The sequence below is a fragment of the Camelina sativa genome, chromosome 19, assembly GCF_000633955.1.
Source record: "Camelina sativa cultivar DH55 chromosome 19, Cs, whole genome shotgun sequence".
NCBI classification, from domain to species: Eukaryota; Viridiplantae; Streptophyta; class Magnoliopsida; order Brassicales; family Brassicaceae; genus Camelina; species Camelina sativa.
The window spans coordinates 2,387,624-2,410,700 of NC_025703.1; the positions used below are offsets into that span (position 1 = coordinate 2,387,624).

The following is a 23,077-nucleotide window of genomic DNA, read 5'->3' on the forward strand; positions in this document are numbered from 1 at the left end:
CTCCCAAGTGTACGGTTCTTTGGAAAGAGCTTTTGAGGTTGAAGAAACAGAGGAATCCGTCTTCTTCGCCGGTTACGGTGAGGACGGTGTCGTCTTTGTCTCCGTCGTCTTATACATCATCATCGAGCTCGCTTGAGGATGCGGCCAAGAGAGTGGAGAGAGAGAAAGAAGGGAAGAGAGGTAAGAAAGGGTTGGAAAGAACGAGATCGGCGAGTATGAGGATTAGGCCGATGATTCATGTCCCTATTTGCACTCCTTCTAAGTCATCTCTTCCATTACCTCCTCTGTTCCCACTTGCGCTTAAGAAAAACAGAGTAGAGAGACGCCCTTAGAAAATATCGAATCTTGAGTGTATTTCGATTGACAGTATTATTGGTTGATTTGTTCGGATTCTCGAGTGTTGCTCATTTGGTCAGTAACTCTAATGCATGTATTTTGTGTTCTATTAAGCTTTATGGTTTGAGATCTAATGTGACAGTGTTAAGTGTCAAGAAATTCGAGTTCCTCTGTTCTTCATCTTTCATTTTTATGGATCCAAAAGTATAGTAATCATGAAAAGATGACGATGTGATTTTAGATTTGTTTGCATGTTGAGATGTGAAATATACGAGACAAACGAGTAAATGTCAAAAAAAAAAAAAAATGATGAGCCAGAGAAATAGAGAAGCAGAGTAGTCTGTTTGTTAGTTAATGATGAGAAAATGAAAGATGAAAGACTGATGGGCACATGCAAGATTCAGATGTTTTCTAAATTTTACTTTCTTTTTCTGCACCAATTGATTCTGCTTCGCCATTTTGGAATCGGGCTCCACTTTTGCAGACACTACAGCTCTCATTATTTTCACGTTTCTCTTGTCCTTTGTTTATATATCTTGTTTGGCATATTTGATATATAGATATTTGAGCAAGAAATATCTTAAAGTTTAGTAGATTCAGGTGAATGAATACCTTGATGACCAAAGAATATCTAGTGAGAAATATCACTGACCTCAGTAAAACCGATTTGTTATTAGAGGAAAAACACATAAACTCCATTAGTTTATCACAATATTCATAATACAACGTATGTTTTCATTACACAATAGAATGATATTACAACCCATGTAAATCAGTGTTCTCTTATCCCTCCCCCCCCTCCCAAAGTGTTCAAAGAATGAAACATATATGTTAAGTAGATTGTACACGTGAGTGAGGCTTCTAATTTACACACAAGCTCTACAAAATGCATAACACAAACTCAAATCATTGTCGTCTTCATCTTAAAAGGCTGAATCAACGTGGCTGTTGAGTCAAAAAGGGGTTACCGGAAGTCCTGAAGTGTAAAGAATCAGAGAATATTTGCATTAGCTGGTTCTAAACGAGACATTACTCAGATATGGATGGTTAAAACCACGCTGGGAATTTTGTAGCTTACCTTAGGTTAAGTCCAGGCTTCTGAAGAAGATTGCTTGGAATTTGGCCAGTTAGGTTGTTGTTTTGTAAGAACCTAATTATCCACAAAACATACATTGCTAAGTCAGAAAATTCATGCTCTTGGCAACAAAATGGCGACAATGAAATGATGTATCTCGGAAAAGTCTATAGAGGAGACATGATTACAGTTATGCTGGTATACTGCAAAATGTGTACAGGGTATATAGTTTATTATGCCCTTTGAATCTTAGAAAGCAAAGCTTAAAGACAAAAGTGCTGATGCCAAAGTAAAGAAGGGCTAACTGTTGTATTACTGAATGAATATATAAGGTATTATATCTTCTCCATCTACAAGTCAAGAATCTTGAGCAATTTGCAGTTTATTCTACAGAAACATTTAAAATCAATTATCAGAAGAATGGAAACTTACAGCTCTCGCAAGTGCGGCACTCCACCAAGAGATGGAGGAATATTTCCACTGAAACGATTGTCTTCCAAATGCCTAGTACATAGATACAAAACATGAGATTAGCTTATGAGTCTCTGTTCAATTGTAGCCTATCGTTACTGACAGGTGCAAATCTGCATAACATGTAGTGAAATAATATAATTATCCTCTCACAGTGATTCCAGCAGTTTGAGTGAACTGAAGTCAGGTAAACTTCCCGAGAGAGAATTCTTTCCTAGCCAACTGTTCATAAGACACATATATCAGCAGATGTTTTTGACATTCAGGCATAGAACTAATAGTTGCTAGTCAAGGTACTTACATAGAGGACAATGCTGTTAATTTGGTAACTGCAGGTGCTAGGGAACCTGAAATTCCCATATTAGTTAAGTTCCTGGAAAATCAATGAATTAGAAAAGTGTCAGTAATCCCAAACTGACGCATCAACAAATAAGGGCGACACATTCCGCAAAATTCCAACTCACAAGGTGACTATGCGAATTCGAGGGCCTTCAGAGCAGGTAACACCAGACCACGTGTAATTTTTAGGGAAACAAGGATCCCCATTCCAATCAGCTGGTGCGTTCTTGAAACTCCTTTTAATTGCGTTTAGAGCAGTTACTGCAGAAGGAAGAAACACAAATTCAGCATTTAATCAGCAGTTAAGCCACTTTTTAACCACCACAAAAACGAATTCAATCAATTCAGTGCTGTAATCAGTCTTACCATCTCGAACAAGAGTTTTGCCTCCAAGAGGTACCAACTCAAACATTTCACCACCATTAATAAGAGGGGCAAGGTTTGAACCACTTCTAGGACTTAAAGTTAACGTTGTGAGACCTTCAAGAGGCCACCTGCTTGCAAAGATAACCGCACCAGCTGGAGTGACAGACAGCTCTTTATAATATGTTATACCATTTACAGAAACATCAAAGACTCTTGATCCATCTCCCAACGAGTCAGAGTCATGAGCAAAGTACAACGCAATATAATAAGTAGCCTTTGTTAAGGGCATTGGAGGCCAAGTGAACTCCAAAGGCTGAACTTGGGTAGCTCTTAGATCTGTGTTGAATATCCTCGAAGGCGGAAGGTTCCAGAAACCAGAAACCTCGAGTTTCCTATTGTTTGGTACAGTCGAATTCAGCGAATAAGGCTCCCAGAACCTATCAAACTCATCATCTGGAAACCTGAATAAGATGAAGAATGTTAATATAGCAACCAAGGAACCAATTCTCTGTGGGGAAATGATCAAACTTGATATCAAAGTAGTGAACTTTATATATACCTGATGATAGGTCCGCTGTATCCAAAAGCATGCCTAGCAACAAGACTCATCCCAACAGTGGCGAAGTCAGTGGAATTGTAAAGAGTCCCATCAAGCCTGACAAGCTCCAAAGCTGAGATGAAAGGATCAGAAGTGGTATAAGAATTGGAAGCAACGCAGAAGCTCATAGATTTCCCCTGAGCCATAAAAACCCCTTCGTAATAAGAAGCGAGACCATCGGCGTAATCAGCTGTGGTATTAACGACACCCCAGAACGTGCCGTCGACAATCTGATCAAACACCGGCGGCGGAGTACCTTTTCCGTTAACCCCACCGTAGAAATAAGTCGTCCTGATCATATACTTCCAGCCACGAGAAACGCTCACCACGTAACAAAACTTGCGGCGAGTTTCAAGAGGGAAGGATCTGACGGTGAATAAAATTTGGTCGAGGGCTTTGTCCGGGACGGTCTTTGGTGTTCCGCTGGTGACGAAATCTTCGTCGGATTGCCATTTTCGGCCGTCGATTACGGATGACTCGGAGGCGCCACAATCGATCAGAATCGCTAAATTGTGGAAATTGTAAGCGAATCGTACAGATTATGAGGTATTAACACAATGGAAGGAAGAGATTGAGGTGATACCTGAAGGAGGAGAAGGCTGAGAGATGGAGGAAGAGAGAAGAGAGGAGACGGAGAGGAGGAGGAGAAAGAGGCGGAGATGAGACATGGCGGCGGAGACGGCGATGGTGGTGGTGGGTGAAGAGCAGTTAGCATGAAAAGAGAGGTTTAGGTTTGGAAGAAGGAGGGGGGTGGGTTGACCCTCCAGCTCCAGAGAGAGAGAGAGATTTTTGAAGAATGAGAGAATTAGAGGAACAGGTCAGAGGAGAAGGTTGATGAAGACGACGAACATATTTTTTTTTTCTTCAAGACGACGACAAACAAGAAATTATTATTTTATGCCGTTATTTCAGTTGCCGGTCTATTTTGAAAATTGGAAACATGACCGGCCCGGTTTAATCCGGTCCGTTGATTTACCATTTGTAATTTGCTCTACAATTATTTAACTTTCACGAAATATCTTAGAAAACTTGATCAGATTTAAGTAGGGTTTACGTTTCCTCACTTTTCTCTGCTTGTAGTTGTTTCAATGGAAATTAAAAAGCTTTCGGATGCAAAGCGTGTTCGTGCCTCACAAGATTTCATTTTCATGTGCTTTGTAATTTATACGACAATGGTATGTAATGTATATCTTCTTTGCATTTTGTTCTCATACACGTTTGCTTTGTGGCCGACCACAATGTTCCTTAAAGTCTCTAAACATATTTTATTTTTTTAGTAAAACATCGTTCTAAATTAAATTTTAGATGTTGTTAGGATTGTGACAAAAAAACAAAAAGAAGATGTTGTTAGGATTATTATAGAGCTGGAAGTCAAAGGGATGATGGTTATGCTAATTAAGAAAGTGATTATTTTAAATATAAACGCTAACTTAGAATATGATAACCGGATCGGAGTCCCAAATACATTTAGTACCAATCTGATTTAACCAAATTTTATGAGTAATTTATCTTGAATATATACAATTTTTTTGGGAAACTTTTCTATACCATATGTACTTGAACAAAAATAGCCTAAATTTAACAGAAAAGTAAGAAGAAAAATTGAACAAGTTTTAAATGTACACAACTGACAAACCACCAAATTAATAGTAGCCTTGTATCAATTCAAGGTTAACCAACACGCCTGAAAATTTTGAAGGGTACTGCATGCAGGTCCGGTCTAGTCATATGGCTACTCGTTAAATTATAGTATAAGAAAAAACATGTAATATCAAAAACCTTAAAATAATGTATATATAGAAGACATAAAATTGAATAAGTGTCACACAAACTAAAATAAACTTAAACATGTAATCTTCGCAAAAGTAAAAACGGTTACATGATGATCATCTTCTAGATGAGGCTGAGAATTAATGTTCGGTTTTCAAAACATGTAATAATCTTCGTCCCCAGCCAAATTACTCTTGGAGAATGTCCCAAACTTGGAGAAGTACTTGCTTTGAGTGTCATCATCTTCGCCTAGCTCTAGCGACTGAGGACTCGACTGCTCTTTAATCATTCTTTCAAAAAACGTAGTACCAGAAGAAACAGCACCTCGCGTAGGTCGTCCTTGTAACTTGTCAATCTTCTCGAGAACCTCATCTCTCAAAGCTCTTCCTTGTGCCCCCGATGAGTCTCCTCTATTAGAGTCAACTCTGGCTGCTAAAGTCAACTTTGCAGCCAAGAGGCCACAAGCATCATCCTGATATCTAGGAGGCGTGTTAACAATATCTGTCTCTATCAAAAAACCCTTAACAGACCCAACAAAACTCCTCTTCCTCTTGTTACCAACGTGTTGAACATTACAAGTAGGAGGCATCTCAGCAAGTTCAGATAAACCTCCAGCACTTACCATGAGCTTAGTTGCAACTTTACCTCCCACAAGCACAGACAGATTCGGTGCGATGGACCTCGCCTTCATATCGACAAACTTAACAACTTTCTTCTTCGATGAGTTAAGATCAAGAACTCGATCACACGCCTCTATAGTCTTCTCCTGAGCGTTTTCAGACATAGCTGAAGCAGCAGCAGTATCCGTCTTGTGGAAACTTTTAACAATACGAGCATACTTAATTGCGTTCGGTACTTCTGGGTACTTAAGTCTGTAATTGTGACGGAAAAAGCTGTGAAGGATGGCAAATTCCTTGTCCATCTTAACTAAGAGGTTATTGCAATCGACGAGTTCCTTGAATGCAGAATCAAAATCTAGGGCTTCTTCCACTTTTTGCATAATATCTGAAAATTCCTGAGTTTTCTGTATCTTGAAAACGCTATCAAGGTCATCGTAACTAAAGGTAGTCTCGTCCTCCTCTTCTTCTTCTTCTTCTTGTTTCTTCGGAGCATCATTCTCTTCTAATTCGGGTTCATTGTCAGATAACTCATCAAGGTCGGCGAGGAAAGAATCTTCAAAAGTCGCCATATCTTGCAGCAGACGACAATTTCTCAATGTAACGAAAAGTTTTTTATTTTACAAAACCCTAGAGATCTCTGATTTTCTACGTGTATTCTTGTGTTGGTAATGTACGGTAGCAATTAGAATATATATATATATATATATACAGGATAGAGAATAAGAGTCCTAATCCTAAACCGATCCAAACTTTCCAATTCTATCGATATTAGTGTACGAGAGAAGGTGGGCCTTGACACAAAGAATGTAGACACAATCCAAGCCCAACAAGTGAATCTCAATCCAAGTCAACGGAAGAAGACAAAGACTTCCCTAACAACACAACCCTGCAAAACAGAGGAACAGAACTGCACACAACAGACCTGCACATCAGCGGAACAGACTCGCATAACAGAGGAACAGACCTGCAACTTCAACAGTTCATCAATCCCTATCACTACAGCTGGAGGTTAAGGATAAGGTTGCCTCCAAGAAGTCTAGAATATTCGATAGCATTGTATATAAATAGAGTTGTAACTCTTGACAAAAGCAAGAAAAAGAGAAGGAGAAAAAAAGCATTATACATAAAATATATTCTTGGTCTCTCTGTTCTTTCATGGTATCAGAGCCATTCTAAGCTCTCACAGGCATTTCAATGGCAACCACATACCCCTTTCCCGACAACGTCCATGTCTCGAGCTCAGTTACGCTCAAGCTCAACGACAACAACTATCTACTGTGGAAGACACAGTTCGAGTCTCTCCTGTCCAGTCAGAAGCTCATCGGGTTCGTCAACGGAGCTGTCTCGGTCCCAGCTCAGACCCGTCGTGTTACCAATGGTGATGTCACCACCGAAGTCCCCAACCCTCAGTATGAGGCTTGGTTCTGCACTGACCAACTAGTCCGGTCTTGGTTGGTTGGAACTCTATCCGAAGAGGTCCTTGGTCATGTTCACAGTCTTGAAACCTCTCGTCAAATTTGGGTCTCGCTTGCTGAAAATTTCAACAAAAGCAGTGTAGCCAGAGAATTTTCCCTCCGTCGCAACCTGCAACTCGTGTGTAAGAAGGGTAAGACCTTCTCTGCTTATTGTCGAGAGTTCAAAACCATTTGTGACTCTCTCAGCTCCATTGGGAAGCCTGTAGACGAGTCTATGAAGATCTTTGGTTTTCTCAACGGACTGGGAAGAGAGTATGACCCTATTGCAACGGTCATTCAGAGCTCCTTGAGCAAGCTTCCAGCTCCTACTTTCAATGATGTGATTTCAGACGTTCAAGGATTCGATAGCAAATTACAGTCCTATGAGGACACAACCACCGTCACTCCTCACCTTGCCTTCATGACAGAAAAAACGAATCCATGTGCTCCGCAGTTTGCTCCAAACCAGAGAAGTAGAGGTGGTCGCTTTGCTCAAAACAGAGGCAGAGGAGGATATACAACACGAGGTCGTGGGTTCACTCAACACCAGTCCTTTCCTCAAGCTCAAGGTGAGCGACCTGTCTGTCAGATTTGTGGGTGAATTGGTCACACAGCCCTCAAATGCTACAACAGGTTCGATAACAACTACCAAGGTGATGTTCCAACTCAAGCCTTTGCCTCTCTGCGTGTATCCGATGACAATGGTCGAGAGTGGCATCCCGATTCAGCTGCAACAGCACATGTGACGTCGTCTACTGCTGGTCTTCAAGGCACCACTGCTTACGAAGGCACTGATACGGTAATGGTTGGGGATGGAGCCTATCTCCCCATAACTCATGTTGGTTCCACCACCATATCTTCATCTAAAGGTACTATTCCTGTTAACGAGGTATTAGTTTGTCCTGACATAAAGAAATCTCTGCTCTCTGTCTCAAAGTTATGTGATGACTATCCCTGTGGTGTTTTCTTTGATTCCATTAACGTGTACATCATCAATTTAAACACTCAGAAGGTGGTGTTCAAGGGTCCTCGTAAAGAAGGACTCTATGTGCTGCAGAATCCGGAGATTGTGGCTTGTTATTCAAATCGACAATGTGCAGCAAGCTTGGAAACTTGGCATCATCGTCTAGGACACGCAAACTCAAGATCTCTGCAGCATCTTCAAACCTGCAAGGAAATTCAAATCAATAAGCACAAAACATCTCCTGTTTGTGAGCCTTGCCAAATGGGAAAGAGCACCAAGCTTCAGTTTTTTTCTTCTAATTCTCGCAGTTTAACGCCTTTAGATCGGATCCATTGTGATCTTTGGGGACCCTCACCGGTTGTTTCAAATCAGGGATTCAAATATTATGTGGTTTTTGTTGATGATTTTTCAAGATTCTCCTGGTTTTATCCCTTGCATTTCAAGTCAGATTTCTTCTCAGTGTTTACTACATTTCAAAAGTTGGTTGAAAATCAATTCCATGCCAAAATACGAATCTTTCAGAGTGATGGGGGTGGAGAATTTACAAGTAATAAATTCAAGCACCATCTCCAAGCGCATGGGATTCATCATCAAATTTCATGTCCCTACATACCACAACAAAATGGTCTTGCAGAAAGAAAGCATAGACACTTAGTAGAACTTGGACTATCTATGCTATTTCACAGTCACACACCCTTGAAATACTGGGTGGAAGCATTTTTCACAGCCAACTACATCACTAATATCCTACCCTCCTCGGTTTTAAATGATGTCAGTCCTTATGCAACTCTCCTTCAAGAAAAAGTTGACTACTCTTCTCTCAGAGTCTTCGGGTCTGCTTGCTACCCGTGTCTGCGACCTCTTGCTCAGAATAAATTTGATCCAAGATCGCTTCAATGTGTGTTTCTTGGCTATCACAGCCAATACAAAGGCTACCGCTGCCTCTATCCTCCAACTGGTAAGGTGTACATCTCTAGGCATGTCATCTTCGACGAGTGTCAATTCCCATTTAAAGTGAAGTATCATCATCTCTCTCCACCATGCACAACTCCTCTGCTTCAGGCTTGGCAACAAAATGTATTCGTCTCTCTCCTCAGACCTGCAGTCTTCCCCCAAGCAGTCAGATGAGAGAACAATGCCAGTCATCAATACGGGAACAACAATGCCTGACAATACAACCTTGCCTCACAATACGGGAACAACAATGCCCGTCATCAATCCCGAAGAAGAAGAGCTACATCCTTTCCCGGATTCTGATGAAGACTCTGCTCCAGAGTTGACACATTCTCATGACTCTGATATTGATTCGGTCATAGATTCTGCTGATACTACAACTGGTGATCCTGTTCCAAATCAAGTCATCACACCAGTTGTTACGGCCAACCTTCATCCCATGACGACCAGATCGAAGGATGGGATTCAGAAACCAAACAAAAGGTATGCTCTGCTCACCTCCAAACACACTGCAGATGAACCGAAAAACATTACCATGGCCATGAAGCATCCGGATTGGAACAATGCTGTCATGGAAGAGATTAGACGCATTCACATGTTGCAAACTTGGTCTCTTACCGAGTCTACTGAAGATATGAATATCTTATCGTCCAAGTGGGTTTTCACAACCAAACTTAAGCCTGATGGAACAGTCGACAAGTTAAAGGCTCGTCTTGTCGCCAAGGGGTTTGACCAAGAAGAAGGGGTGGACTATCTTGAGACCTTTAGTCCTGTTGTCAGAACCGCCACCATATGTCTAGTCCTTGATACGGCAGTCGCTCAGTCTTGGCCTATCAAGCAACTAGATGTATCGACTGCATTTTTGCACGGTGAATTGCAAGAACCCGTTTTCATGTATCAACCTTCTGGTTTTATTGATCCAGAGAGAACTAACCATGTCTGTCGTCTCACAAAAGCCCTCTACGGATTAAAACAGGCTCCGAGGGCATGGTTTGATACATTTAGCAACTTCTTGCTTGAATTCGGCTTTGAATGCAGTACGTCAGATCCCTCGTTGTTTGTGTGCAACCAATATCAGAAAACCTTAGTGCTTCTCCTCTATGTCGATGACATACTTCTCACTGGCAATGATACGCTTCTGCTGGAACAACTCCTCACGGCACTTAACACTCGTTTTTCTATGAAGGATCTTGGTCCCCCATGTTACTTTCTTGGCATACAGTTCGAGACATTATCAAATGGTCTGTGTCTGCACCAAACAGGTTATGCCTCGGATATTCTGTTCCAAGCTGGCATGTCGGACTGCAATCCCATGCCCACTCCTCTTCCACAACAGCTGGAGAATCTCGATCCCACACCATTTGCAGAGCCGACCTACTTCAGTAGCCTAGCAGGTAAACTGCAATATCTGACAATTACAAGACCGGATCTCCAATATGCAGTCAATTTCATCTGTCAGAGAATGCACAGTCCTACCAACTCTGACTTCAGTTTGCTCAAGAGGATTCTCCGATATGTGAAGGGAACCATCAAGATGGGCCTCCCAATTCGAAAACACAACAATCCTGTCCTCTCTGCGTTTTGTGACAGTGACTATGCCGGCTGCAAGGATACACGGCGATCCACATCAGGCTTCTGTATCTTACTTGGCTCCACCTTGATATCGTGGTCTGCAAAACGGCAAAAGACAGTATCCAATTCCTCAACTGAGTTAGAATATCGAGCTCTATCTGTTGTGGCTCGTGAACTCATGTGGATATCTGCTCTTCTACGTGATATCGGTGTCTCTCAGTATCAACCCACCAAAGTTTTCTGTGACAATCTGTCTGCCGTCTACCTCTCGGCAAACCCTGCCCTCCACAACCGCACTAAACACTTTGACAAGGACTTTCACTTCATTAGGGAAAGAGTAGCTCTCAGGCTCATTGAAACTCACCACATCCCAGCGACACTGCAGCTGGCCAATATCTTTACAAAACCGCTACCACGCCCTTCTTTCCTTGATCTTCGTGGCAAACTCGGTGTGTCTGCTACTAACGTCTCACCCACGCCAAGTTTGAGGGAGGGTGTACGAGAGAACGTGGGCCTTGACACAAAGAATGTAGACACAACCCAAGCCCAACAAGTGAATCTCAATCCAAGTCAATGGAAGAAGACAAAGACTTCCCTGACAACACAACCCTGCAAAACAGAGGAACAGAACTGCACACAACAGACCTGCATATCAGCAGAACAGACTCGCATAACAGAGGAACAGACCTGCAACTTCAACAGTTCATCAATCCCTATCACTACAGCTGGAGGTTAAGGATAAGGTTGCCTCCAAAAAGTCTAGAATATTCGATAGCACTGTATATAAATAGAATTGTAACTCTTGACAAAAGCAAGAAAAAGAGAAGGAGAAAAAAAGCATTATACAGAAAATATATTCTTGGTCTCTCTGTTCTTTCAATTAGGAACATGAACTTTATTATTTTGCCTTTTTTTTTAAAAAAAAAAGGAAATTTAAAAGTCAAGGAATTATTGTAAAGTTTTAAAAATTTGAAGGATCGAAAATGAAGCGAAAAAGGAAAACTTTGGATATTTTTCAGAGTTCAGCTTTGTTATCATGGAATTGATTATTAAGTTTGTATGATCTCGAGACTAAAATTAATCATACTGTGTTTATGTATATTGTAAGATGTAAGTGCTTTTATACAATTCCTATATATTTAATCTCTCAACGTCATTAGATTCTATTTTTTAATTTATAAAATTTCAAGAAATCTGGCATATTTATTGGAAAAGTAACCATTAAAATGGCTTAAAATCTGCAGCATCATATATATAAAAAACAAATAGTTCATATATTGTAGGTAGTAGGAAACAAGACATTGGTTTACTAAGTGTAATCACGATTTAGAGTAGTTATGTTGTAATTAAAAGAGTTTGTACGGTTCATGATGTTGGATAGAGAAAAAAATTGTTTATAGTGTTTAGAAAAGAGATAAAAAGTCTAGGATATATAATAAAGAAAGAGTATAGTTAAGGTAGTGTACCAAAATCGACCCAATTGGGGTCGACTTTGGAAGAGTTGGTGGTGGTGTTGACGGCTCTAGGTATCTTCTCGGTGACCATGCCGGACAGATCCACCTCCTTGTCATGATCCTCGAAGAAGAAAAGTTTGTTGATATTGTTACAAAGCTCTTTTGAAATGAATGATAATGTCCACATTCTGACTATGTTTTCCTCAAGGGTCGCTGGCCTCAAACTTGAGCGTTTGGGTGAGACCTCTATAGCATCTATCTACCATCTCCTGTCTTGACAATGCTCAAGACAATGCTCTTGTCTTTGTCGGCTCAAGCTATGAAGATTCTCAGGTACACTAGGGTTGAATTGAATATGGTTCTCATTACATAGTCTATAGTAAATATATTTTTCTTGAAGAACGAAAACGTATTTATAGATTTTTGGTTACCACTATCCTAGTTATTTATGTCGGATTGTTATTTTCTCTGAGTTCTAGTATAAAGAAGAGCTATTAAGAATCTGAACATTTTCATTTATTTTAAATTGCAGCTTGTAAGGTTAAACTTGCAGCCGGGTGCAGAAGGTTCAACCGTAGAAGTTTTAGAAAAGTTTGTCAACGTGGGCCCTATTGTCGACTTTTGTGTAGTTGACCTTAAGAGACAAGGGCATAGTTCGGTTATAACTTGCTCTGGGGCATACAAGGATGGTTCTCTTAGCATATTTCGCAATGTGATGAGAATAAATGAACAGGTTTGATGTTAACATCTCGCAGGAAGCAGAGAATCTCTCCGTGTAACGAAAAGTTTTAGTTTTACAAAACCCTAGAGATTTCTGATTACTAGGTTTTCTATGTGTATTCTTGTGTTGGTCATCTATGTTATCAATTAGAATCATATATATAAAAAGTAAGGTTTCACTCTCTCCTTATTGGTCCATTTAAATTTAATTTTTTAAAATTAATATTTGTTTTTAATTAAACAACACATTTAATCATATACATTAATGCATACTTTAAATTCATTCTTTACTACTAAATTGAAACTGAAATTAGTGAATTGACTTTTTTTCCTCCATTCATTTTCATTTAAACATACTATTAATTATAATTATAACTTAACTAATTTAATTATGAAATGTAACTTCCATCATTTTTTATCCTGTAAATAACATTTTTCACATCCTCCTCCACCATATCTCAAATCCTAAATATTTTCTTTGTTTTTTATAATGTTCTTGCATATGTTGAAAGTTGAAACCCCAATTAAGAGTTTGATTATATTTTTTGTTTACTATATATTTTACATTGTTTTGAATTTTATTGTTTCTTTGTTTTATGCCCTTCTTCTTTTCTTCTTTGTTTTCTTATATTATTTTGGTTATAACCATCTCATAATAAGGGAATCAAACTAAAGAAAACATCTTAATTCTTTACTTTAGATGTTTGATCTCTCATTCTTTCATTATCCCATTCTCTCATCCTCTTCAACTATATCTCAAATCTTTTTTTTTTTTTGTGTGTGTTTGTTGTTGTTGTTGTTGTATGTGTTTAAGAAATCAATTCAAATCTCATTGTAAAAGCTTAATTCTATATTTTTGGAGTGTGCCATATATATATATATATATATATATATATATATATATTACATTGTTTAAGATGTTTTAAAAGGTTTATCTCCATTGTATATTTTAGCTTATAATCTTATAAGTAATCCATTTTAAATATTCTTCTACTATATTCATCCCACAAGGTCATGAGGTTGAAAAGATCAATGTCTAATTCTCTATTCTCTTATAGCACTTAAATTCAAATGGAGTATAATATAGAAAAGAATATAATTTTTTAAAAAATACCATCTAACTAAACTCTCTAAAGATGAAACTATTAGTATGAAATCTAGCACTAGAATATAAATTGATGAGTGAAAATTAAAAAAGAAACCAAAAAGATAGAAATTTTCTTGAGATTTTAAAAAATCTTTAGATTGAAGTTCATATGATGTTATAAGAAAACTAATTTAGTTTGTCACTTACAAAATAATAAAAATTTAAATTTTTATGTATGAGTTTATATCAACAAAAAACCAAATCATGTGTAAGTTTAAAATTTTATTGGGCTACTTGGTATTCCTTTCATAGAAAAAACAAAACAAATTAAAAAAATTATTTCTAATTAACTCATATTTAATGTCATGTGTAATTCTACATTTAACTCAAATGTAACTCCTACCCAGAATTATTATAAATTTTATTCTTTATTTATCTTTCAAGATAAAATGTTTTTGGTTAAATTTTCATATTTTTTTATTTTTGTTAGCTATATTTATTTGTATATATATATATATATATATATATATCTTCTATTTCTATTTTTTAAATTTTGAAATGAGGAATATTTATACATAATATTTTTACACATAGTTACTAATTTTGTTTGATACAATTTTACTAGAATGCAATCTTAAAATCTATTATTTAATTATGTTATTATTGTTAATAGAAAAATACAAAATTTTGTTTTTATAAATATTCAAAAATATAATAAAAACTATTATGCATGCAACCACGCATTGCCTGGACTAATATCTAGTATATATATATAGGATAAAGAATAAGAGTCCTAATCCTAAACCGATCCAAACTTTCCAATTTGATAGGAATTAGGAACATGAACTTTATTATTTTGCCTTTTTCTTTTTTTTAAGAAAAGGAAATTTAGAAGTTAAGGAATTATTATTGTAAAGTTTTGAAAATTTGAAGGATAGAAACTGAAGCGAAAAAATAAAACTTTGGATATTTTCAGAGTTAAGTTTGTATGTGCCTTTTATACAAATTAATCATACTGTGTTTATGTATATTGTAAGTGCCTTTTATACAAATTCCTATATAATCTCTCAACTTCATTAGATTCTATTTTTAATTTATAAAATTTCAAGAAATCCGGCATATTTATTGGAAAAATAACCTTTAAAATAAACTCTGCAGCATCATATTAGTAAAAAACAAATAGTTCATATAATTGTACGTAGTAGGAAACAAGACATTGGTTACAATTTAAAACATAACACTTTTTGAAGTTTAGAAACCTCTTTTGAAGTATGCTTGTTAAGACCTTCAAACACTGGCGCCAGATAACTTGCAGATATGTCGAGACGAACGTCATTACCTACGGTCTTGAAGAACCGAGAAACTTCCTTATAATCGATCTCATTACAGTTTTCGAGGATCCCTTGTTTGCTTAGGAAGCGTACGTCAGCCTTGTTGTTGATGAGGCCAGACATCAAAACTACGTAGCTCATTATGTGCTTTGAGCAATAGCCGTAGTGCCGCTCAAAAGCAACAAAGTTGAGAAAAACTTGGCTGCTCAAGTCGTCCAAGATTAATGGTGGTATCTCGAGCACACCTTCCTTGAGCTGTATATCTAACAGCGTATCTGCCTTTTCCCTCGGCTTAAGTACTAATCCATTGTTACAGAGTCTCGTGGCAGAGACAATACATGGACGGGAATAAGGGCGTGAACCAGAAATAGACCGACTTGTGTGATTTTGATTTGGGGATGTCTCTTTGTCCGGGATTAAAGTTTGGCGCATGAGATCGAGGAGATGTTTTGGTTGTTCATCAGTACTAAAGTTACTTAACCGAGAGCTTTTTGGTAGTAGTCTTGAATCGCTGAAGAATTTGAATGCCATCTTCTTCAAACTATCAGAGGTCACCGAGATTCTCGAGGTTTCTAAGAGAGTTTCGAGAAGACAGAACGGCACCTGATTCTCCACCAATAGAAGATCACTGCGGATACAGTTGAGAATGGAAGGCGTCTGAAAAATCGGATCGTCTTTTGTATCGAGTTCAAGTCCCATGGAGACGCTCAAGAAGAGCGTAAGAATGAAACAACCATCCATAAGCATCATGTTGAGCAGTTGATCCCGATCTACACCGACAAGTTTCTCCGCATACGAATCCCTCAGAGCTTCCACGCAATCAGATACAGCAAACATCAACTCTTTGCGAGCTACACCATTTTTCCTAGCTTCTTCAGCAAACATACGCAAGAATCGAGGCTTGTGCTCTTCTTCAATCGTACGGAGTTGTTCTTTCCCGTGATGGTATGGTCCAATTGAAACAAACTCTGGATCGTATGCTTTGTTGTTGTTTCCACGAATGCGATCACTGATCTTGAAGATGCAATGAGATCGGATACCGCCTGGTTCATATTGAAGATTTGGAGTCAAACGACTAATTCCATTAATCATGGTCTCTTGCTCAGATACTGTTCTTGAAAGCTCTCCGTCCATAATTTTAGAGATGGCTTCAGCTAATGGTTTCTATTTTTCTTCTTCTTCTCCTTCTTTGTTATATATATACAACAAGATATACGTTGGAGAGAAAGAAGAAAAAAGGAAAATTAACATTTTTCTTTTGACATTTACTTTTTCTTTTATTTATACGTTCTTAACATTTTTGTCTTCCTACCGTTATCCGTAGCAAAATAAGACAAGGAAGTAAGTGTCCTAAACCGATCTAAGGCCATGTGCATTGGTGAAGGATAATTTTTGGTCCTTCAAATATTTTATTCTTATTTTTGGTCCTTCAATTTTTGGTACGAGCATTGGTTGTCCATAATTCTCTTTGCTTCTTCAAGTGGATCATCCAATGGTTTGGAACCAGAACTTTTATCTTCTCCTCTGAGTTTAGGAGCTTCATCTTTGTTTAAGGCTATGAATAAGAAATATGCAAATCCTATTGTACCCTGTGCACGCAAACAACTCATAGTAAATTAGCTTTGTAAACACCGAAAAAGAGTCCACGAATAGGGATGGTGTTGCATTACATACCAATACAAAGAAAGCGGTTGATAGAAACGACTTGACAACAAACAACGAAACCGCTAATGCTGCAATCGTCACCGAGATTCTAGCAACTGGTCTAGGTACAGAGACCTTCAACCAAACCAAAAAAGGAATGATCATAAAAACATAACCAAACTGTAACTAAAGACTAGAGTGTAATTGGTGACGACAGGACTAAGCGAGCTCACAGGTACAAGATTGGTTCCAGCTTCAATTCCGTCTTTCCCAATATTCCATGCGGTTCTAAGAACTGTTCAATACACACAATCAATTTAATTGATCAATTAGAGGGTATCCACACAACAATGAACAAACCCTTAATGACCCTTTTGGTCAATTACATAAACTAAGCAATTAAAACAATGAATTCGACTCATACAAAACAAAGGGGGGGGGGGGAAGAACAAACCTTTCAAGAAACTGGACTGAGCAGACAAAACATGGGTTTTGGACCGAACTTGTTGGGGTTGAAGAGGAGCAATTCGAGTTCTCAAATTCAGTAAAGATGCGTTTTTAACCTCAAAACAGAGCATGGAGAGAGAAATGGAGAATTCGGGAATTGGGTTAGGGTTTATAAGAATCTTGGAGCGAGAGGAGAAGGACTCAAAGAAGGAAACAGAGCAAGAGAAGAAGACATGAGATAAGCAAATGAATGGATACTTTTGCCGGCAAAACAAGTCGGAGAAATAACACAAACATCTCACACGCAAACACGTGTAACGAAGGACGGAGAAATAAACGTCCCGTATGAAGGAACGTTCCTTCGATATATGTCGAATTTAGATTTAAATTAAATCATTTAATTGCATCGGACAGTCATTCATACGCCGATGCAAATGCTCTAAATTTCTAAACTTAAAAAGGAAAACAGGAAAAGAGTAACAAGAACAAGTATGGAAATGTGGGCCATAACTTATGCCCGTTTCATTTAAAATATATAACAAGCCCATTTAGGTACACAAAAAGGCCCATTATATATTTCTTCAGTAAAGGTAATTTCGGTTTTTTTGTGTATGCAGCAGATCTGTGCTTTTTTTTTCTTTTGTTCTTTGAAGTCCGAAGCCACAAGACATGGCTGAGAGGGTGATATGTCGGTTAGTGGATCCTGCTGGAATTACTTTAGGCGACCCTATCAATGTCCCTCTACAAACAGGGCCTTTGCAGCTTACCCATTTAACCAATAGACTTCTCAACAATGTAAGAATTTTTCTTGTCCTTGGTTTTAAGGAATAAATTAAGGAATGATTTTTCTGAGTTTTTAGTAATCTCTGTTTATGGTTTACATGGAATTTTCAGGAGGAGAACTTGTCCTACGCTTTCTATGTAAGATATGAGGAACTTGTTGTGCCCCTCGGAACTTACTTGGAGAGACATCAAGGTTTTTTTTTTTGCTATGATATAGTAATATATCATATTATTGATGATGCTCTGGAAAAACTTGTGTGCATTCAGTGTCCGTGGAGAATATTTTGACGATAGTGTATCGACCCCGAACTCGCCCTGTTAACCATGTTTCTGCTACCATTGATGGTATGTCAAAATGTTCCTTCCTCTCTGCCGTTTCAACTACCTGACTGACTAGTGGTAGTTTCATAGATTAGCTGACTGGTTTGTTTTTAAAAAAATATTTATTAGGTCATGAGGGCTCTGTTCTGTGTGTTTCATTTAGTCCGGACGGTAAGCAGTTAGCTAGTGGCTCAGTTGATAGGAGTGTCCGGCTGTGGAATCTCAACACTCAAACTCCATTGTTTATATGCAGAGGTACTAATCTCTTTTGCTCTCTAAGGTTTTGTCTATCTCCTCTATTAATAAACCTCAACCTGTTTCTGATATGCGTTTATTAATTGTCAGGCTACTTGAACCGTGTAGTAGCCGTCGCATGGTCTCCAGATTGTAAGCACCTTGTTAGTGGTGGTTTAGATGGTAAAGTCTGTTGTTGGATACCGGAAACTGGACAGCTAAATGGCAGCCCCCTTATATTAACGTCTTTTCCTTTTTTGGTTATGCTGTGCAACCTCCTTGTGAGTGATACTGATCGATAAACACTTCACTTCTCCCAGGGTCACAAGTATTCGATTACTAGTATCTCGTGGGAACCAGTTCACCTTAACTACCCGTGCCGTCGGTTTGTAACTTGTTGCGAAGATGGGGATGCAAGGATATGGGACATTACACTTAAGAAATCCCTAACTTGTCTCAGTGGTGTGACTTGTGTCAGATGGGGGGGAGGGGAATTATATATACAGGGTATGTTTCTAAGTTTCTTGTAGACTTGTAATGCTTTGATCATCCTCTTTTTATGTTGTAGATCATGTCCCTACTACTTGTATCAATGCCAACTAGCTAGTTCCTCTCGATCACCTGTTTCTTGCTATTCAAAAATGTTTGTTCTGTGTTTGGCAGTTGTCAAGATTGTACAGTAAAGATGTTTCACGTTACTCCGGATGGGACTCTATGTTTTGCAGCAAAATTGGAGGTAAAACGCTCATTTTGAACCTGCATATTCTCTTGTGTTTATTTCTGGCTGTTTCCATCCTGGTGCCCAACTGTGTTACGGTAGAAATAGCCAGGACCTGGATGGCTTATGCGTTTCCCCATGTTCAGCATTCACCTGTCCTTTGTGAAGAGGTTCTCGTTTGTATATCTTTTGAGCAGCCTAATTTTGAACCTGCATATTCTGTTGTTACTTCAGGGGCATGCATTTTCGGTGAAATCCCTTGCATTGAGCACAGACTACGTTCTCCGGACAGGAGCTTTTGACCACACTGGAAGACAATATTCTTCACCTGAAGAAGTTGGACAGGTACTGAGAGATAGCTATCCCTCATTCCTTGACTTTTTTTTTTTTTTGTCCATCAACCCTGTTTCTGATATCGTTTGCTTGCTTTTATAGGCTGCGCTTAAAAGATACGACCAAGCAAAAGGAAAGTCCGGTGAAAGATTAGTCTCAGTTTCTGATGACAGGAGAATGATTCTTTGGGAACAGTCTTTTAGCGACCAACCTAAAACGCATATGCTGCACGGTCATCATAATGTAGTAAAGCATGTGTGTTTCTCACCTAATGGCCAGTGGATTGCAAGTGCGTCTTTTTATAAATCTGTCAAGATATGGGATGGTGTCACGGGGGAGTATTTTGCAAATTTGACAGGCCATTTTGGTCGTGTTTATCAGATCAGGTTGGGTAGATTCTTTGAGAACATTGGTTCCCCTTTTCATGTTTCCACTAATTATTAATTAAATTAGCTTTGTAACCGCAGTTGGTCCCCGGATAGTAGGATGCTTTTAAGTGGTAGCAGTGACTCTACCCTTAAGGTAATTTTGTTTTTTTTTTTTGTCCTAAACCTCATACACAACAAAATATATGAAGGTAGTACTCACTCCTCAGCTTTCTAACTTGCACAGGTTTGGGATATTGGGGAGAGAAAGTTAAAGCAAGATCTTCCTGGTCATGCGGGTGAGGTATTTATTAAACTAACACTTTGAAAGCTTTAATTATTAATGCTTCCGGCCTGCTTGAAAATGCCAATCACTTTAATGTTTTGTTTTTTTTCATGTGTGGATGGATAGGTTTTTGCAGTGGTTTGGAGTCCTGATGGCGAGAGAGTAGTTTCCGGTGGGAGAGATGAATGTTTGAAGCTATGGGTGGCTTGAAGAGGTAGCAGCTGGAGCTTGATTTATTACTGTAGTTAATAAACAATACATTACAACTTTGAGAGGCATGTTATCACGGGGGAGTATATTACAACTTTGAGAGGCATGTTCGTCGTGTTTATCAGATCAGGTTGGGTAGATTCCTTGAGAACATTGGTTCCCCTTTCCATGTTTCCACTAATTATTAATTAATTAGCTTTGTAACCGCAGTTGGTCCCCGGACAGTAGGATTCTTTTTTAAGTGGTAGCAGTGACTAATCTTGTTTTTTGTCCTAAGCCTCATACACAACAAACTATATGTAAGGTACTCACTCCTCAGATTCTAAACCACCGGAGTTCTAAATCTTCAACGTACTGAAGAACAACCGTCGGCAATGTCACGGCTAATCGGTTATTACTGAGATGAAGCTCGAACAAAAGCTTGGGCTGGTTGAACTTGCGAGGTACATTTCCACAGAAATTATTCAAATTATCATGAAACAAAGCTTGTAGCTACAAACATTGGAGGAGAACTGATCCAATTCAAAGTAATATTGTTAGGATGAGAGAGGAAAGATGGCTTCAAACAAAGCCTCGAGAATTCTCAAAGAGAAAAGAAAACGAAAAAAAAAAAATCGAAGCCATGGATTTTCGGGAGAGAAGAATTAAATAAATAAATAATAGAGTTTACATATAGGGTAATCGAACCCTGGTTTGACAAGGTAACCAAAAAGGCAAAAAGAACTTTACCACCAGCCCAAGTTAAAGTAAATGTTAGACATTATAAATATATCATATATAAACATTGAAACACATTAGAATCACTCAGCAATTCCGCTACGTCGGTTAACGGCTGTTAATCCACAGGTTCAAAATCTAGCAACAAATTAAAGAATGAGATATTTTTTAACCAAATATATATAAATGGGGTATTTTTCTACGAAATAAAAAAAATCAGGTATTAAACATCCACATAAAAAATAAATGCGTATTTTTCGGTTTTTTTTCCCATATTGATGATACCAGATTCTCCAAATCACCAGTGGTGGATGTAGATGAACAAAGAACTCTAGCCCAAATCACCAGTGGTAGATGTGGATGAACAAGAACTCTAGCCTTTGGATATGATAAAGTTAGTTTAGGTGATGATTATGAAATAAAAACATAACTTGGTCTGATTTTAAACTTCTGCCGCAGCAGGTGTCCTTTAACGCAGAAAAGTTTTTCTTAAATCATCCTGCAAATCATCCTGCTTATGTGGGTGAAACCGGCATACCCAATATCATAAATATATTTGTACTAGTTTTGCCAACTTTATAAGAAATTAACAAGGAAAAATTATAAAGCTTGAAAAGGTTAAAAGGATTGTATATATTAGATTAATATATGATCTTGACATATGTAATATATTAAACTTAATAATAATCATACTGTTTTATGAAATTTATATTAAAAAATTTCTCTATGTAATTTAATTTAAGTGGATTTTATATCAATTCCTATATAATCTCTCAATCTGATTTAATTCGATCATAAATTTATAAATTTCAATATACTATAATCTAGTATTCTTGATGCATTATTTACTAAACTGGATATACATTAATCTTTAAATTGGCTTAAGTATATCAATCCAACAATAGATAATTTTAAAGACATACATTTTTTTTTTTTGTCATATCTTGAAGATTGTTGGATTTTATTATATTCAGTGATCTTATAATTACACCTCTGTTTTTATTATAAAGATATAAACTATTTATCCTACTATATTAATTGAGAAGTATATTTATAAAACGACATTAAAAATATAAAAAAATTACATTATAATGCCATTAGAAATACTACCCCAAAAAAAAGATATGATCATTAAGGGTAATTAAGACAATTTAATTAGAGTAAACAAAATATTAATTTATTAAATCCATTGCAAAGAAATGATATTTAGAAATATTCATTTGGTTAAACAACTTAGATTTCTTTCTGATATAGTATCATAAATATAATCTGATTTTTTTTATATGATTTTATACAATTTGTTTGGGTGACAATTGACAACAAAAAATAAAGCAAAAAAATTGAGAAATCAGATATTTTTAAAGATTATAAATAACAAAATAACAAATAAAATTCTTTCAAATTTATTTCAAATAAAATATTCAGCCCAGACCGTGGTTTAGTAACTAGTTTGAGTTTATTTTTTTTGACATATTTAAGGTTGGCCTATTGTGGTACACTAGGTCGAAATTAAAAATAAAAGGAGCTCATGGGTGGTGAATATGGTGGGCACTAGCTTAACCTAGGAGGAACCTATAGAGGAGAATACATTTATGAAACAACTTTATCTAATGGATCATAGCATAAAAGTCGGAGTTTCTATGAGCAAAGTATTTTCGAGCTTTAATTTCTTGACTGTTATTAACCTAAGTTATACCAAACTAGAGAATGAAGGTGCTATAGCTTTTGTAAACGCTCTCAAGAGTTCTGCTCCATCTCTTGAAGTTATAGAACTGGCCGGTAATAACATAACTGATGAGGCGGCTCCAGCTATCGCCGCTTGTTTGGCAGCAAAGCGACATCTGAAAAAGTTGAACTTGTCTCAGAATGATCTCGAAGACGAGGGATGTGTTGACATCGTAGAGAGTA

General features: G+C 37.6%; 5 protein-coding genes and 2 pseudogenes across 5 annotated transcripts in view; 3 read left to right on the top strand and 4 right to left on the bottom strand.

The window, feature by feature from the left end:
• LOC104764280 overlaps positions 1–470 on the top strand; it is a 2,357-nt gene extending 1,887 nt beyond the window's left edge. Inside the window, exon 2 of the mRNA XM_019241115.1 lies at positions 38–470. Coding sequence (XP_019096660.1) covers positions 38–332 — 295 coding nt within the window. The 3' untranslated portion in view covers positions 333–470. The remainder of the gene's footprint in view (positions 1–37) is intronic.
• LOC104764281 (leucine-rich repeat receptor-like serine/threonine-protein kinase At2g14510) lies at positions 992–4,029 on the bottom strand. The gene is made up of 9 exons (XM_010487778.2): positions 3,769–4,029; positions 3,147–3,690; positions 2,588–3,048; positions 2,347–2,482; positions 2,184–2,255; positions 2,036–2,104; positions 1,844–1,915; positions 1,415–1,486; positions 992–1,312 (listed from the first exon to the last, which is right to left on the bottom strand). Exons 1-9 carry the CDS (start codon positions 3,851–3,853, stop codon positions 1,273–1,275), a joined length of 1,551 nt encoding a protein of 516 aa, XP_010486080.1. The 5' UTR covers positions 3,854–4,029; the 3' UTR covers positions 992–1,272.
• LOC104767352 (U4/U6 small nuclear ribonucleoprotein Prp31-like) lies at positions 5,110–6,144 on the bottom strand. Its single transcript, XM_010491389.1, has one exon. The coding sequence runs from the start codon at positions 6,142–6,144 to the stop codon at positions 5,110–5,112; it is 1,035 nt and encodes a 344-aa protein (XP_010489691.1).
• On the bottom strand, positions 15,001–16,245 carry LOC104767354 (UPF0481 protein At3g47200-like). The gene has a single exon (XM_010491390.1). It carries the CDS (start codon positions 16,243–16,245, stop codon positions 15,001–15,003), a length of 1,245 nt encoding a protein of 414 aa, XP_010489692.1.
• Positions 16,527–17,437, bottom strand: LOC104767355 (annotated as a pseudogene).
• Positions 17,833–20,600, top strand: LOC104764282 (annotated as a pseudogene).
• The window catches only part of LOC104764284 (RAN GTPase-activating protein 2-like), a 1,408-nt gene continuing 1,110 nt past the window's right edge, over positions 22,780–23,077 (top strand). Inside the window, exon 1 of the mRNA XM_019240783.1 lies at positions 22,780–23,074. Coding sequence (XP_019096328.1) covers positions 22,780–23,074 — 295 coding nt within the window. The remainder of the gene's footprint in view (positions 23,075–23,077) is intronic.